The sequence below is a fragment of the Herpailurus yagouaroundi genome, unplaced genomic scaffold (assembly GCF_014898765.1).
Source record: "Herpailurus yagouaroundi ecotype Mexico unplaced genomic scaffold, PumYag 206, whole genome shotgun sequence".
NCBI classification, from domain to species: Eukaryota; Metazoa; Chordata; class Mammalia; order Carnivora; family Felidae; genus Herpailurus; species Herpailurus yagouaroundi.
In genome coordinates, this window is record NW_024412437.1 from 1,713,378 (window position 1) to 1,730,675 (window position 17,298).

The 17,298-nt window shown below is 42.7% G+C and overlaps 1 protein-coding gene across 5 annotated transcripts in view; it reads right to left on the reverse strand.

Annotated features, from left to right (window-relative positions):
• The window catches only part of PECAM1 (platelet and endothelial cell adhesion molecule 1), a 61,065-nt gene that overhangs the window by 25,559 nt on the left and 18,208 nt on the right, over nt 1-17,298 (reverse strand). For all 5 annotated transcript variants that reach the window (XM_040452115.1, XM_040452118.1, XM_040452114.1 and 2 more), the window contains 7 exons: nt 13,705-13,980; nt 8,771-9,019; nt 6,730-7,005; nt 4,597-4,884; nt 3,754-3,861; nt 2,611-2,638; nt 1,771-1,847 (listed from right to left, as the gene is read on the reverse strand). In XM_040452115.1, coding sequence (XP_040308049.1) covers nt 1,771-1,847; nt 2,611-2,638; nt 3,754-3,861; nt 4,597-4,884; nt 6,730-7,005; nt 8,771-9,019; nt 13,705-13,980 — 1,302 coding nt within the window. The remainder of the gene's footprint in view (nt 1-1,770; nt 1,848-2,610; nt 2,639-3,753; nt 3,862-4,596; nt 4,885-6,729; nt 7,006-8,770; nt 9,020-13,704; nt 13,981-17,298) is intronic.

Below are 17,298 nucleotides of genomic sequence, written 5' to 3' on the forward strand. Positions count from 1 at the left end.
TAAAAAATTACGGTACCTTCAGGCTGCCACCTCAGTGGGTAAAAAAAATTGTTAACATTTTTTTAAATCAAGTTGTTCTTTATTAAAAATAATTCTCAGGGTACCTGGGTGGCTCAGTCGGTTAGGTGTCTGACTCTTAATTTCAGCTCAAGTCATGATCTCACAGTTTGTGAGTTCAAGCCCCGTGCAGGGCTCCACGCGGACAGTGCAGAACCTGCTTGGGATTCTCTCTCTCCCTCCCTCTGCCCTGCTTACATGCTCTCTCAAGAATAAAAACATAATAATAATTCTTACGGATGTTATAAATAATACTTCTGAAGAACATATGATTTTCCATTATGTATTAAAACTAATTACTTATTGTGATTATTAAAATATTTTATAAAGTGAAATAATCCATGCAGAGACAATATAAGAATTAGAGTATTTCTTGCATTTTGGAAATTTGGGGGAAAATCCTATTTTAATATACCTCTTAGCATTTAATTTAAAGTGTCTATGTATTTATGTGTAAATAGTATAAATCACCAAAAGAATCCCCCTTAAACCACACAAAGGTATTTTCTCTATAACACTGGATTACTTTTTACTAAATATTCACCTAATGTTTCTGTATGTAGTTTCTTAAATGATATATTTGCCTATTTCTCTCTTTATTGGCCCATTGCTTTTGCTATTGCAAATGTTTTATTCACTTTCTAGTAAGGATTGTCTCACATTTTGTGCTTTCTTTAGTTCCTGTTTTATTTGATGGCCTTCAGGAATACAGTTTCCCAGGTTCTTCCATTTATTTGTTTGTTTGTTTGACTATTAATTAGTAGGCTCCACGTCCCATGTGGGGCTTGAACTCATGACCCTGAGGTTAAGAGTTGCATGCTCTACGATTGAGCCAACCAGGCCGTTTTATTGACTTTTTAAAGGTTTGATTTGGTACTATAAGAATTGCTCAATTCTTAAAACATGTTTCTCAAGTATGCCCTGTAAAAGGCATATCCTACCTAAAATTCTCATTCTTGTGAAACACTTACACAATTAGAAAAGAACATGAGCATTCTATTCTCAGACCTGCTGATAAAGAAAACTGCCCCCAACGTGGTCTGGGACAGGATGTCTTGCGTGATATAATTATACCCCCCTCTGGGAAGTGGCTGGCGCCCTTCTTCAAAGGCTTGAGCAATTTTCTCCTAGACTTAATGGGATTAAGAACTCCAGGGATTGGCTCCCCACCCTACTGAGCTGACTTTCAAGCTTTCACTCAGCCTCTAAGCATGCATTCCTTTATTGTAACATTTTTTTTTAATGCCTCCACTATCTGAGAAATACTTTAATTAATTGTGGCAAAGTTTGAAAGGAAACTGTCTTGTGCTTGTAATAAACAATTCCATCCGAGAAGATGTTTTACCAGTGCCCTAATTTGGTAACTGGTCTCTTCTCTAACAAAAGGATAATGATTATACTTGGGCACTGTTCAAAGTTTTGGAAGATAACCCAGGATGGGTATCCATGGCATTACAATTATCCTCCACATTCCCTGGGATGTTTAGAAGATGGTAAAATTAGGATAAAATGTTCTGCCTGTCTTCCGAAGTTTTTGGTTTATTTATCAACTCACCCTTCCATGACTGATTGGATTAAGTGCCCCTGCTTGAGGACAGGGCTTCCCTTCCAACTTGAACCCCATTACCTACACATTCTGCTTCTAAGACCGGTAGGGGAGTGTGTAGCCAGCTGGGGAAAACGCTTAGCAACTACGGGAAACCAAGACTGTACCGTAATGTCTGTTGGCTTCGGTATCGGGATCTGACAACATCTTCTCATTGCTGGAATTCAGAAGTGGCGCTGCTGGCCTTAAAATGAAATTTAAAAAGTAAAGAAGAGATGACTTTTTTTTTTTTTTTTTGGCTCTAACTTCAAACTAATAAAATAACCAAGGAAAGATCATGAGAAAACCAGGAAGAGTTTTCTTTTTCTTTTCTTTTTTAAAGAGTTTTCTGCAGTTACAAAAACTTTACCCTCTCCTGTGGAAAGCTAACATTGTTTTCAGCTCTAAGTTTATTTGACAAAAACTTTTCGCCGTTAAAATAAATGTCAGCGCCAAGGGGAACCTGAACTGCAGGCAGCCTTTATCAGGCGAATCCCACCCCTCTGAGTTCTTCAGCCTGTGCTACTGTTTTTCTCCAGAACCATCAGAGCTATCATTTCCATACTTTTGGATTTGAGGTTTCAAAAACAGTAAAATGATTACAACCATTTTTTTTTTAGGCCAACTCTATTTTACCAAGAAAGTAAATTCTAAAAATTCCCTCTACCGTCAGTATAATTCCATAAGGAAAAGGGGATTTGACAGGTAAGAGTGTCGGAAGGACATGGCCTCAGAATAAGGCCATTCTTTCCCAGGGAAGGGCGATTGGCAATCTTCCACGGAGACAAACACACAAGCATGCACACACGTACACACACACACACGCATGCACGCACACCTCCACTACTCACACCTAAGACCTTATTTTTCTGAGTTTCCCAAGAAAAAATTCCTGATGACCAGAATTTCCCTACAGTTTCCACATGTCTACAGAGCCACCCACGTCTCTTCCAAATACGCACACTGACCTGGCCATCTCCACTGGCGTCTGCTTGGCTTTAAAAGAGAAAGAGAAAATCCAAAGTCAGTATAAAATAGCCATGTCCATACCAGATAGGAACACTCATCTTGACCATATTTGACTTTCTTGAAGGCTGAATACCCATAAAAAGAGAAAAGAAAGCCAAATCTGTTCCTGCCTTTAAAAGAGAAGAAAATAAATAAAGTAAGTCTTTTCTTGCTCTTATACTGAGAGATTTCACATTTCCTTCAGGAATATGACATTTTGACTGTTTTAGCCAGGAGCGATTTTCCTTAGTGGAATGTGATTGAGATGAAGATAATGATAAAGGAACCAGATAAGCCAGATATACAGGCAATTATCGCTTTGATTCAAGAAGATTTCAAAAAGTAAAAGTGACGTCAATCCTTCTGCTTCTAATTCCAAGCTGGCCTGAGACCAAGGCCAGGGTCAACCTTAGGAAGGGGTTGGTTCTGGAGCCCGTCTTCCCAGAAGGGTGGCAACTTTCTTGCTCCAGAAAAAGCCCAGGGCCCCACCTCATCCATCTGCCCCCACCCATCCCAGGTAGTAGCCTTACCCCACAAACATTTTTGCAGAATTTACTGGGACTGTGCCCTTTTCCTTGAGTTCAGGCTAGCTGACTCTGATTTCTGAGGGTCAGTGGGTGATCCTGGCTTCCCTTCCGTGCATGGTTAACCTCAAGCACAGGGTAGAAATCATGGCACAAGTGGCAGATTAATTGGGAGGCATTGAGTGTGTGTGTGTGGGGGGGGGGGGGGGCGTGTCTCCATAGCACTCACAACCCACTCTACCAACTGCAGGACTAGGTGTGGCCAAATCCACAGAAACAGCTTCTTCTGATCACATGTAGATGCAATCTTCCAGATTCATCTTTTCTGGGTTGTCCCAGAAGAACCATTGCATTCACGTGTGCCTAGCTAAATCCAAGGGGCAATAAAAGCTTTGTAGCTCAAATCTTTGGTTATCAAGGTGACTCCCCCCCCCCCCCCCAAGGAGAAAAACAATTGTCTCCTCAGTTCCCGCTGGGGCAGAACACCAGCTCTCCATGAAGCTGAAGCATTTCACATCCATGGCCAGTTTCTCCTGGCCAGGGCGACCTGCCAGAATGCAGTGAAAGAATTGTACTTACCCTTGGCTTTCTTCAGAAAACAGCATCTGGCTCCAAGTATCAAGGTGGCAATTATCACTCCGATGACAACCACGGCAATAAGTCCTTTCTTCCATGGGGCAAGAAAGACTGGAAATGAAGAAAGAAACACACACACGCACGCACACACACGCGCGCGCACACACATACACACACACACACACACACACACACACACACACACACAGGTTTTTCCTCTGTCAACAAGAAATAATATCAAATTTAAGCAACAAATAAGACTGAATTTTATAGTCCTTGTAACCAGCATCTTGCATGAGCATCTACCTCCAAAGGACTCTTGTGTTCATAGCTGGTGCAGAAATGTTGTTTTTTGTGTTTTTTTGTGTTTTTTTTTTTTTTTTTTTTGGTTTGGTTTTTGCTACAGCTATGGTCTTAAAGGACCATTGGACTGAAGTAGATTACTTTTTGGGGGTCTATTCATCCCTTCTCCTTCACTAGGAAGCCACCTCTACCCACATTGGTGGGCTCCTGAAACTATGTCCCTTCTGCATGACCCATTCCTCTTGGCCACAGGTGGTCCATGGGTGGACATTTGACCCAAGACAGGCCAGTTGATATCTCTCTACCAAGAATTTGGAGTTACGATTATATGAGAAATTTCTAATTTTTATAATAACCAATTCCTCTTCTATATTTAATTTGGGTGCATGTCTGTCACTTGCAATAAAAGAACCTTGAGAACATTGGTCTCTCAACCCTCAGTGAAATGAGCTAAACAGCCACCCATTTCCTCTTACAAGGGGTGAGACTTTGGCTTTGCTCTTGGAAACCACACTATATCTCACTGTTGAGACCCTGACTCACCTCTGACTGTCAGTATGTTGCTTTGGGGATTGCTTTTAACAAGGTTGGCTCTGTTGAAGGCTGTGCAGTAATATTGTCCCTCATGTTCCTTGCTAGCCTTCTCCTTGTGCCAAATGGCATAGGTATCATTTGAGATGATCTGGTAGAAGGGACTCCCCTCCTTTTCTCTGTAAAACCTGTAGGTGATGGGACCAGAGGCATCATTCACGGAGCACCGAAGCACAACCTCCTTCCCAGACTCCACCTCTTCATTCAGCAGGATAGTGAGCTTGACCTCATCCACAGGGGCTGAAAGGCAGAGAAAGGGACAGCACTGAGAACCGGGGGAGTCACAAGGGAATGAACATGACACAGCACTGCCCATGGCTGTCCTGCTGCTGCACTGTGACCAACACTGGGATCCTTTTACTCAGTTCATTCCCACCACCCTCCCTGCCCCATCAATACCACATTCTTCAGAGCCTCTCCTCCCCCTTAGCCCATAAGGGCAGCAACAGATGCCTCCTGTCCCCACGTGTTTTTTAAACACAAGATGCTATGGACGCATCCCCTCACTTAGCACCTCAAGTATTACTCCACACTTAGCCTGAAGATATGATTAACCTCTGTGTCCTGTTGATTTTTATTCTGTGTGAGTGTGTATGAGAGAGAGAGAGAGAGAGAGAGAGAGAGAGAGAGAGAGAGAGAGATTTCCCTCCCTGTGCTTACAAAGATGCATGGCATTTCCAGATCTTATGAACGAATAATCTTGATCCACCACCTTTAGTTATTCTTGGTTTTCTCCTTTTCCTTTTATAGATGTTCTAAACCAATCATTCTCACTTCCTCGTTTTCCCACATTCTCGCTACTCCTGACATCTGACTTTCAGTCCTCTGCTTCGGAAACTGCCCTCTATCTCTGGTTTTGAAGAAACCCCAAAGGTCACCAATCCCCTGACTAGCCCATCCCTGAGTCTCCAGCAGATTAAATCCAGCCTTTAATAGGCTCCCATCTAACCTTCCCACCTGTGGCCTCAACTGCTACCCAGCTTCTTCTGGGGCTTCGGTGATGTCTCACTGCCCAGATTCTCTTACCTTCCCACCTGTCACTCCCTCTTTTTTCACTAGTTTTTCTTCCTTTTGCTCCTTAAATATGGACTTTCTGCAAAATTCAGTCCTCAGCTTTCCATCTCCACTCTCCTTTCTGGTGATTTCACCCACATTATAGCTTCTGTTTGTGCATTTAACACGTAAACATGTGGCATTTAATGCCTAAATATATAGCTCTAGTCCAATCACTCCCCTGAATTCCAGGTCTGGATTTTGACCTGGGCATTTCCACCTGGAAGTCGTGCCGGCCTCTCATTCCCAGCAGATCCAAGCAGAACTCGATGTCCTCCCCTGTATATTTTCCATGTTTAATTACTGAAATTTTGATCCTCAATTGTCTTCCCAAGTAGACCTTCCCATCGGTGTGAGAATTGACTGGTCAGCACACTGGCATCTGACCATGAATCACCTCCCTGAAGAGTACAGTGGGTCACTAGACCACGGAGCTGCTGCTCCCACAAAAAGGGAGGACCAGGCCCCGGATGGGAGGGTGGGGTTCCACCACAAAGGCAGATCCCAGAGGGTGCAGCCTGATTCGACAGCATCTCTCCTGATAAAGTACAAAGGGGTGGTGGCAAGCCGGCTTCAGGAGCGACGCTGCCTGGCCTTAATTCCCAGTCCCATTGCCCACCAGCTGTTTGTCCTAAGCCTTAGTTGTCTCATCATAAAACAAGGATAATGATCATGGGCCTTTCATGGCTATTGTAAGTATTAATGAGGATAATTTACTACAATACTTCACACAGGGGTGGGCACATAGCCGGGGTCAGTAAATGTCAGCCACTAATGCTGACCCAGTTTAAACCAACAGTTTCACTTGGCATTCTGCATTAGCTTTTTCTTTTCTTCCTCCTCCTCCTCCTCCTCTTCTTCTTCTTCTTCTTCTTCTTCTTCTTCTTCTTCTTCTTCTTCTAATGTTTATTTATTTTTAAAAGAGCGTGAGGGGGGAGGAGCAGAAAAAGAGAGACAGAGGATCTGAAGTGGGCTCTGCGTTGACAGCACACAGACCAATGTGGGGCTTGAACTCAAGATCATGCAACTTACTTATCACCTTGACCCGCAGAACTTCACTGATCATTTCAGTATGGGAATGACAATTATCTGCGATACATTGGTATTCTACATCTTTTGTTGGCTTGTCTTTGAATACCGCAGGCTCATTGGAGTCCATGTTACAACTCTCCAAAATGCTATTTGCTTTTACAAGGTGATAGCTAATAGGTGTGGTTCCATTTACGGACTGGCAACTGACTGCTATGGTCTGTCCTTTTATCACCTCAGGGCCGGAGTCATAAAAAATCCTGGGCTTGGAGAGCATTTCTAGAATGAAAGAGAGAGAGAAAACCTGAATGACGACTGAAAGCAGAAACAAAACATCCAGCCTAAGAGGGTCCTTCTCCAAACTCTAACATTACTATAATTTATTTTATTTTATTTAAGTTTATTTATTTATTTGAGAGAGACAGCATGAGCAGGTGAGGGGCAGAGAGAGAGGGAGACAGAGGATCGGAAGTGGGTTCTGTGATGACAGCAGACAACCAATGTGAAGCTCGAACTCATGAACCTTGAGATCATGACCTGAGCCAAAGTCGGATGCTCAACCAACTGAGCCACCTAGGCGCCCCCCTAGGCACATTTACTATAATTTTAAATGCCTACCTGCCTTATCTACCTTTATAGGACTCCTTTAAGATTGGCAAGTAATGTGTGTGTGTGTGTGTGTGTGTGTGAGATGAGGACGGAGGGCGGAAATGAATGCTATCAATAAAAAGGGATGACACAAGTTCAAGAAAAACATGACATCCCCCTAAATACGTTTTTATAGGGGCACCTGGGTGGCTCAGTCGGTTAAGCGGCCGACTTCAGCTCAGGTCATGATCTCGCGGTCTGTGAGTTCGAGCCCCGCGCCAGGCTCTGTGCTGACAGCTCAGAGCCTGGAGCCTGTTTCAGATTCTGTGTCTCCCTCTGTCTCTGACCCTCCCCCATTCATGCTCTGCCTCTCTCTGTCTCAAAAATAAAATATAAAAAATAAATAAATAAATACATTTTTATATTTCCATGCATCTCACATGCACACACATCCATATGTTGTGGCAGTTATATTGAGAAAAGATATAAGGAAATTCATTAAAAATATAACAAGTACCAAACAGATTTTATTTGAAAACAAATCCTCAGTGCCTCAGCCTCTCCTGATCATAAACTGCATGCCCCAAGAAGCAAGAATTCTACTAGGTCCTTATTTAGAAGTTCACTTATTTATAAAGCTTATAAAATGAAATGACCTCCTTCCAAGAACAACAGAGAAAAGGAAAATGTAATGGCCCACATTTGTCTCTTGCATTATTTCCTTTGGATTTCCATGATGAGAGAGTTGACAATAGACTACAATCCTCATTGAGTTGAGACTAAAATCTCGGCTGGCTAAAACCACAGCCACAGGGTAAACTGAAGGACAGTGACTGAATAACAACAGAGCCTGTGACACCTTGACCAGAGCTCTCCATTCACTTAGACCCCTCTACTCAGAGGGTGGTTCAGGACCCAGCATCCCCAAGGCTCTATCTAGTTAGAGATGTGGAATCTGGCTCCAACCGGACCTGTGTTCTAACTGGGTTTTGCATGCACAGTCACTCTGAGAAGCACAGCCGTAGGTGGTTCTGGTACCTATGTTCGGCCCACCAGGAGTCCCAGCCCTGCTGGTCAGCCAGGATATGGATCAGGATATGGAATTGAGATCCTAAAATTTAGTGTTGAGTAAGCAGTGATTCCTCCCTGACCTTTTAGAGGGTGCCTGTTCCAGCAGCCAGAATCTTGCCAACTCAGCCCCATCAACAGCATGCAGCCACAATAAAGCCATGAACTTGATTTTTGCCAACATTTTCTTTGTACCGCCTCTTTCCTGTCCTCCAAGAAGGAATACACCCTTGTTTGGTCTCTTGATATCACTGCTTCCTCTTACCCCCAAGTTGTTACCCTGTCTTAGTCTGATCTGCCTTCAGACTGGAGAGGGTGGCAGCTGGTGATAAATTGCCTTTCTCTCATTCCACCCCAAGACTCTCTGAGCCAGCGAGGATCTACTCACCACACACAGTTATCTGGACTGCGTTGCTTTTCTTGACCACCTTGCCAATGCCTGCGTTGCAGGTGTATGTCCCTCTGTCCCTCTCTGAGGCTATCTTGGTGAAATTTTGAGACAGTGACACAATCGTGTTTTCCTTCTGGATGGTAAAGTTGGCTGGAGGTGCTCCTGGAATGGAGCACCACAGGTTCAGGCTTTCACCGTGATCCAGGCGGGTGGCGGAAGATTCCAGCTTCGGCTTGGAAAACAGCTCTGGAAGACCAGTGAGTAGAAGGAGGTGAGACGTTTCCGGGCACCACTCCCGCAGCCCCCTTCCAGAGAGACCCTTGACCCAGCTGCTTTTGTCAGAGCCAATCCCCAAACTTGTGGCAGAAATTTCTCTTTAGCTTCTCATGAAACCCGATAATCACACAATTCAAGAGTTAGAGTTCATTCTTTGCCTGGGATTGCAATGGCAGGTTTTCTACCTTTGTTAATCCAATTTATTTCATAAAAATGAATTAGAAAAGTTTTTCACTGTGTAATGCAGCAGTGATGATTCATGCATCCACCCAGGTATTCATTCACTTATATGCTTTATTTCATAAGTATTTAGTACACACTTTCTCTGTACTGGGTACCTTGCTTGGCATCAGAGATAGCTGTGAAAAAAAAAAAAAAAGTCCCTGACTTCCAAGTGCTTACGTTTAGTGGGTGATTCAGACATGGTTATTTGCAGGAGAGCCCATGGAGGGGATAGCTGAACCTAGGCTCGGGGAATCAGGAAAGGACTCTTACAGGAACTATCCAGGCAAACAGGGAGTGTTCTAAGCAGAGAGAAGAGCCAATGCAAGTCCTGGCAGGAAGTTGGAGCACCTGAAAGTCCTGGAACTTAGTGGGAGTAGAAGCGGCCAGAGGAAGACCTATAGATCTTGAAGGACCTTGAGAACCATCTAAACAAGTGTGAATTGTATCCTGGGGCAATGGGAACCATGGAGAGTTTGGCTTGGGGGAATGACATCAGATGTGTGTTATTAAAGGGAGATATCTGGAGGGAGAATGGATGGGACTGAGAGCCTGGACTGGCAGCAAGAAGGATGAAGTGCAGGCTTGATGCAGAGAGCATGAGGTTGGGGAGAAGTGGCAGCTGGTCACCATCCCTCTAGCACTTCCCACAGAGAAGATAACACCTGAGGTTGCGTACTTTGTAAGCTGTAACATTCTATGCCACTTTAAGGAGTCACTAGCACCATAGTTGAGGTTGGATGTCAACAGCAATAAAGACAGAAGCTGACTTTTAAGAAGTCTTGTCATCTTATTTGAATATTCCCTGAAATACACCAAGATTTCATAGTCATGGACTATGTTTTTAATTTCAGCTACTGGAAAATTACTAATTAACTACTTAACCACTGTGCAGTGGTCCTTCATGTAAGCAAATGCACGCTGGCTTCAAGATTATTCCCTGTGATGCAGAAGGACGAAGTCAGTAATTTTTGAAACTATCTTCATATTGAGAAAGGAACTGAGACCCAAAGTCCCTCTTTGGAAAGCTTCTTGGGCTAGAGGCTTGAGAGTGCATCCAGGAGTCAGGGAATCAAATTCTACATTTGGTTCTAAATTTACCTGCCATACAGGTTTTTGGGAGGTACAAATCAACACTGTCATTGTCATTGATGTTAAGTAGCTATCTATAGGAGTTATTTCCATCAAAATCAATCCCCAATGCCTTCCTAGTTTCCTCAACAAGGGATAAAATAAAACTTCAAGTAAGGTGGTAGTCCAATAATTAATCTATGTTTTATTAAGACACATTCCATCCTTCCTTCCACATAAGCATTGACTTATCTGTTTTCCTAGCACCATCAAAAGCTCTAGTTTAGGAATGGGAAAAAGAAACCAAAGAAACTGACATCCTAAAAGCCTTTACAATCCCAGTGGACAGATACCAAAAAATGTGAAAAAAATCACTCAGCAAAAAAATTCCAAAGCAATGACTCACTATTTAAAAATATGTAAACGGGGGGCGCCTGGGTGGCGCAGTCGGTTAAGCGTCCGACTTCAGCCAGGTCACGATCTCGCGGTCTGTGAGTTCGAGCCCCGCGTCGGGCTCTGGGCTGATGGCTCAGAGCCTGGAGCCTGTTTCCGATTCTGTGTCTCCCTCTCTCTCTGCCCCTCCCCCGTTCATGCTCTGTCTCTCTCTGTCCCAAAAATAAATAAACGTTGAAAAAAAAATTAAAAAAAAATATGTAAACGAAAATGTGAAAAATAGAAACCATCTTTCAGAAGTAGGTGCAAGATGGTTTGTAGGAATGAAATGTAAGGAAATAATAGTCCACTTGTAAATGATCCATTTGCAGGTAATGTAACAGACCAGCAGGACCATCACGTAGACTAATAAGAATTAGTCTTTTATTCACTTGTTGAATGAACACTTACTGAGCTCCTCCAACGTGCCAGTCTGTGCTAAGTGTCAATGATGTAAGGTGAATTGAGCCACAGATCTGGTCCTTCAAGAGCTTACCCAAAGTGGTGATGGCAGACTCTAGACCTTTGTAGTGACTACTGACATAAAGATGGAAACCGAGTGTGATAGGAATTAAGGTGTGACCATGGAACTGTCCTGGCGGACCCCCGAGGGAGATCTGGGGTTTGGTCTTTAAGGACAACAGAAGTTTTTCAGTGGCCGAGGGGAAAGAGTGGCCCAGGGAGAGTGGGAGGGACATTGGGAAGGGGATGGGGTCAAAGTGAAGGATCATGACCATTCAGGGTTGAAGCTCATGAACAGTGATGTCAAATAGGGATCATATTAGGAGGGCCTCTCCTATAGCTGGTTGAAGAATGAACTGGAACAGAGATACTCCAGGAAACCCCTGCAATAGGTAATCCTGGTGTGAGGGCCAGTGTTAGGGTGTGATTATCGAGACAAGAAGACAGAACAGAGCTGAAAGACCTACAACACCTGGTGACAGAACAGATCTGAAAAGGTAGACAGTGGGGGACGAAGGTGTCTTTTCTATCCAAAGACAAATGACTAATTCAATGACTTTTATTTTCATAAATCTATTGTGAGCTGCTAACATCACTCAATAGAGCCATTGACAGTGAAGCTTGATGGCAACAGGGGCATGGATCACTAGATGCATCAGTGGGCCTGGAGACCTTTCCAAAGGCCTGGTGGAACTTGAACATGAGGGTACTTGCCTGCCAGCCCTGGTGTGGCTCAGTTAGCTCTGGGTGGAAAGGGCAGAGCTCAGGATCACAGAGCACTCAGGCTAAAAGGACAGAAAGGGCAGGCTGTGTGTAACACTCTGTTATCTTGGGCCAGGGAGACTGATCTACTGAATGGCTTATATACCCCACCCAATACAGACTTCTGGGTGTAGGTGATCACCTACAACTGTAGTATCCTAGGGTCCAATGATGCTTTATGCTTTCCTAAAGTAGCCTGGCCTGAGGGGTAAAGATGCTGCTCTGGCTGATGCAACCGTCAGTTGGTCCGCCACAGGGTCCCTGTTGCTCTCACAGTAGTATGTCCATCCCTTGGTTGTACTTGCTCATTGCATTGCATTCAAATAGTCTATTTATGTCTGTGAGTTTGTCAGGAGCAAAGCCTGACCTTAGGCAGCTGTCTATCCCCAATAAGTTGCCCAGCATGCGGATGGTACTCAATGTCTGTTGAATTGAAAACTTTTCTCTAATGAGATAATACATGTCTTATCAGCGAAAAATATCATGTACCATCAAGATATTTATCATTATCAATAATAAACTAAGTTATTAGTACACACTATAGACCAGTGGGATCCAACACATATGCCAATCACCCAGTTGGGTAGTTGACAACTTTCCTATGATACTGTGGACTGTCCCTGTGACTACACTCAGTGCTTTACACATAGAAGGCTTTCAGTAAATGAAGAAATGAATGAATACCTTCACATGGCAACCACGAAGTGCTGACTCTCTCTCCCCTCTGAAACACAGTGGTCCAATGTTCATTCATTCATCCAACAAATATGTATTTAAGTCCTACTATGTGCCAGGCTCTATTCTAGGTGTTAAGGACATAGCACTGGATAAAATGGGTAACATTCCTAGTCTCATAGGCTTGCATTCCAATGCCTGGATACATACAATAAACAGGAAGAGATAGAATATATTTTTTTGGTAATAGGTGCTATGGAGAGAAGTAAAGCCAGGAAAGGGGGAAAGGAGTCCAATAGAACTTTTAAGTGCATGGGTTTGAAAGTCAAATGGGCCTGGGGTGACTCTTGTTCTGCCACTTGGTAACCCTATAATCACTGGGGTGAGTTACCTAACATCTCAGCCTCAGTTTCCACACCCATAAAACCAGAATCATGATCCTTATCTCACAGCATTGTTATGAGCGTGAAATGCAAATGTATGTAAACCAGTCATAGAGTTTTCAACAAAAGGGAATTGTTGCTATTGTTCTTGAATTTGCTAATGCTTTCTCACTCCTGACCCAGTCTTAGGACCTGGGTCTGGGATCTAGCATAGTGCCTGGCACAGAGGAAAGATAAATATAATAGCAGACACACTGGCTAACATTCACACAGAGTGCTTATTCTGTATGAGGCTGTTTATAGCAGAGTCATGTCATTTCATCATTGAGACAGTCCTACAGGTGAGTGCTGTCATTATCCCCATCTCATAGAGCTGTGCCAAGGAGAAGCTGAGTAATTCACCTAAGGTCACTGAAGTAGTGGGTGGCAGTGTTGGGATTTGATGTCAGAACTTGCACCCTCAACCACCACAGCTAACTGCTTACTGACTCTGCATTGACTTTTCCCCTTGAGCACCATGCCCCCACCTGAGTACATTCATTCAGACAAGCAGGAGCAGAAATATCCGCTCTCATTGGCCATTCTGGATTCCAGCACAGGGGCTGCTTGAGCCTACCATATTCACACATCCTCCAGCAGCAGCCCTACCTGTTATGTTGACCACGATGCTGCTGACCTTGGATATCCGGCTGGCTTCCACTTTGCACGTGTAGTTGCCATTATGCTCCACCATGGCCATCACTGAGTAGGTGGCCTCATTGCCATGCGTCTTGTGTGCTACAATCGCCTTGTCCTTCTGGATTATGATTTCTGGAAATGACTGCACCAGGTGTGTCACTTGAATGGTGCACTTAATGTTGAGCTGATCTCCTTCTGTGATCACTCCCTTGGGGCTGATGTGGAATCTGGGATTAGAGAAGGATTCTACAAGAAGAGGACAAGCTGGTTGGACTCAGGTTCAAAGCTGAGTGAGTGGAAGAGGCATTTACATCCTCCCCTTTTGTGATCTTTTTTGTTGCCAACACTATTCTTCCTTATTAATTAAACAAATTCAATATTTTCCCTTAAAAACCTTCTCCTAAATTGCTCTGATGCTTCTCACTCATTCTTGCAACTTCAGCCTTCTTAGCTGTAATCCCCCTTGACCTTCCCAAAGCCAAAACCACCTTCCCTAGATCTCATCTGCAGAATCCTCTTCAAATGACCTCAAAAATCATCAGAGCATTGGAAACAGACTCTTGCCCCTGCCCACCAAGGATTTTCTAGGCTTTTCTCACATAGTTTCATGGAACCATGGCATTTCAGCACAAATATTCCACAGTTTTCTAAAGTGACAATGATGTAAACTGTGACATTTCATGGAAATGCATATTTAAATAACGATATGCACCCCCCAAACTGATTTCTGGTCTATTCTATTTTTTTTTTTTTAATGCTGGCTGTGACTGACTAAATTGATTACATGACTCATGCAGCTTGAAAAACACTGTTTTAATAAAATATTGGTCAGATACCAGGGTGTGGGATCATCAGGAGATGGTAAGAGAAGTAGGGATAAGCCTTTGCTTCCACAAATAAAAAAATTGTAGAGCATTAGAGTACACACACAGATTGCCAACTATGCAAAATGAAGCCAAAAGTGAATTTAGAGTGATATACTTTCATTCACTTGTCTTTTTAAAAAAAATTTTTTTAATGTTTATTTATTTTGAGAGAGAGAGCACAAGCAGGGCAAGGGCAGAGAGAGGGAGACACAGAATCTGAAGCAGGCTCCAGACTCTGAACTGTCAGCACAGAGCCTGATGCAGGGCTCAAACCCACAAACAGCAAGATCATGACCTGAGCCAAAGTCGGATGCTTAACTGACTGAGCCACCCAGGTGCCCCTAATTTGCTAGTTTTTTACCGCAAAGTGATTTAACTTCACAATAAATAGCTATCATTAAAAAAAAAATAGTCTGCTGTCGTGGGAATGAAAGGAAACAAAAGCAAAAAAATGAACTATTGGGACCTTATCACGATAAAAACCTTCTGCACAATGAAGGAAATAATCAACAAAACTAAAAGGCAGCCTACAGAATTGGAGAAGATATTTAAAAATGACATATCTGATAAAGCGTAAATATCCAAAATTTGTAAGGAATTTATCAAACTCAACACCGAAAAAACAAATAATCAGTTAAGAAATGGGCAGAAGACATGAACAGATGTTTTCCGAAGAAGACATCCAGATGGCTAACAGACACGTGAAAAAATGCTCAATATCACTCATCATCAGGGAAATACATATCAAAACCACCATGAGATACCACCTCACACCTATCAGAATGGCTAAAATTAACAACACAGGCAAGAGATGTTGGCGAGGATGTGGAGAAAGGGGAACCCTCTTGTACTGTTGGTGGGAATGCAAACTGGTGCAGCCACTCTGGAGAACAGTATGGAGTTTCCTCAAAAAATTAAAAATAGAACCATCCTATGATCCAGCAATTGTACTACTATGTATTTTACCCAAAGGATACAAAAAGTTTTGAAGGATGACATGCACCCCAATGCTTATAGCAGCATTATCAACAATAGCCAAACTATGAAGAGAGCCCAAATGTCCATCGACGATGAATGGATAAACAAGATGTGGCATATAGGGGCACCTGGGTGGCTCAGTTGGTTAAGCGTCTGACTCTTGATTTCTGCTCAGGTCATGATCTCACAGTTAGTGGGATCAAGCCCCACAATGGGCTCTGAGCTGACAGTGCAGAGCCTGCTTGAGATTCTTTCTCTCCCTGTCTCTCTCCCCCTCTCCTGCTCACGCACGCACACATACACTCTCTCTCTCTCAAAATAAATAAATGTTAAAGAAAAAAAGATGTGGTGCGCACACACACACACACACACACACACACACACACGGAATATTACTCAGCCATCAAAAAGAATGAAATCTTGCTGTTTGCAATTACATGGCTGGAGCTAGAGAGTATTATGCTAAGCAAAATAGTCAGAGAAAGAGAAATACCATATGATTTCACTCCAATGTGGAATTTAAGAAACAAAACAGATGAACATATGGGAAGGAAAAAAAGAGAGGAGGGGAAGCAAATCTTAAGAAACTCTTAACAATAGAGAAGGGAGATGGGAGAGGGGGGATGGGCTACATGGGTGATGTGTACTAAGGAGGGCACTTGTGATGAGCACTGAGTGTTGTATGTAAGTGATGAATCGCTGAATTCTACTCCTGAAACCAATATTGCACTGCATGTTAACTAACTAGAATTTAAATGAAAATTCAAAAAAAAGAAAAAAAATAGGCTACTTCCCTGAATGGAAGTTAAAAAACAAGAAAGGGCATCTTTTAGGATACTCAACAAATGTCCTCTGGAGAAGGGTAATCATCATTAAAGGTTTTTTTTTTTTTTTTTCTTACATCCTAATTAACTCCAGATGCACCAGAAATCTAAACGCAGAAAAAAACAAGCAAACAGTTAAACTACAGAAACAGTAAGAGCAAACATACGTGCATTTTTTCCTTTAATTATCTTTAATAGGCTTTAGGTGTGAATCATGAAACTGAGATGCCAAAAAAGAAAAAGATGGACAAATTTGATTCAATAAGGATGAAACGCTTCTGCCTGAAAACTGAGCATAAAAGAAAGACAGATGACAAACTCAGGGAAATATTTGCATAGTACTTGACAAAGAGCTAATGCCTTTAATTTATAAAGGGCTCAAACAAATCAATCAGAAACAGTAAAAATGGGCCAAGTGTATATAAACAGGCAGTTTATGGGGGGAAATGCAATAAGTCAATAAACACCAAGAACATACTTGACCTCAGTAAAGACCAAAGAAATATAAATCACAAGAACAATGATATATCACTGTGTCTCAGATCGTCATAAACAAGAAAATGTTGATAATGCTACGTAAGAGTAAGGATGTGGGAAAATAAACAGTAGCATCAGTTTTGATGGAAATGTTCAACCATTTTGAGGAGTGCTTTGGCAATATATATCAATATTTAAAATGCACAAAACACTTGAATCAACAATTTGACTGCCAGGATCAACCTTATAAATAATAATGAAAAAAATACTCACAGAAGTATACAAGCTATAAGTCTGTATATTGCAGGACTGTTTTAGTAGCAAAACACTGGGTTGGCAGGGAGTAAGGGGGACAGTGTGCCTGGGTGGCTCAGTCAGTTGAGCGTCCGCCTCTTGATTCTGGCTGAGGTCATGATGCC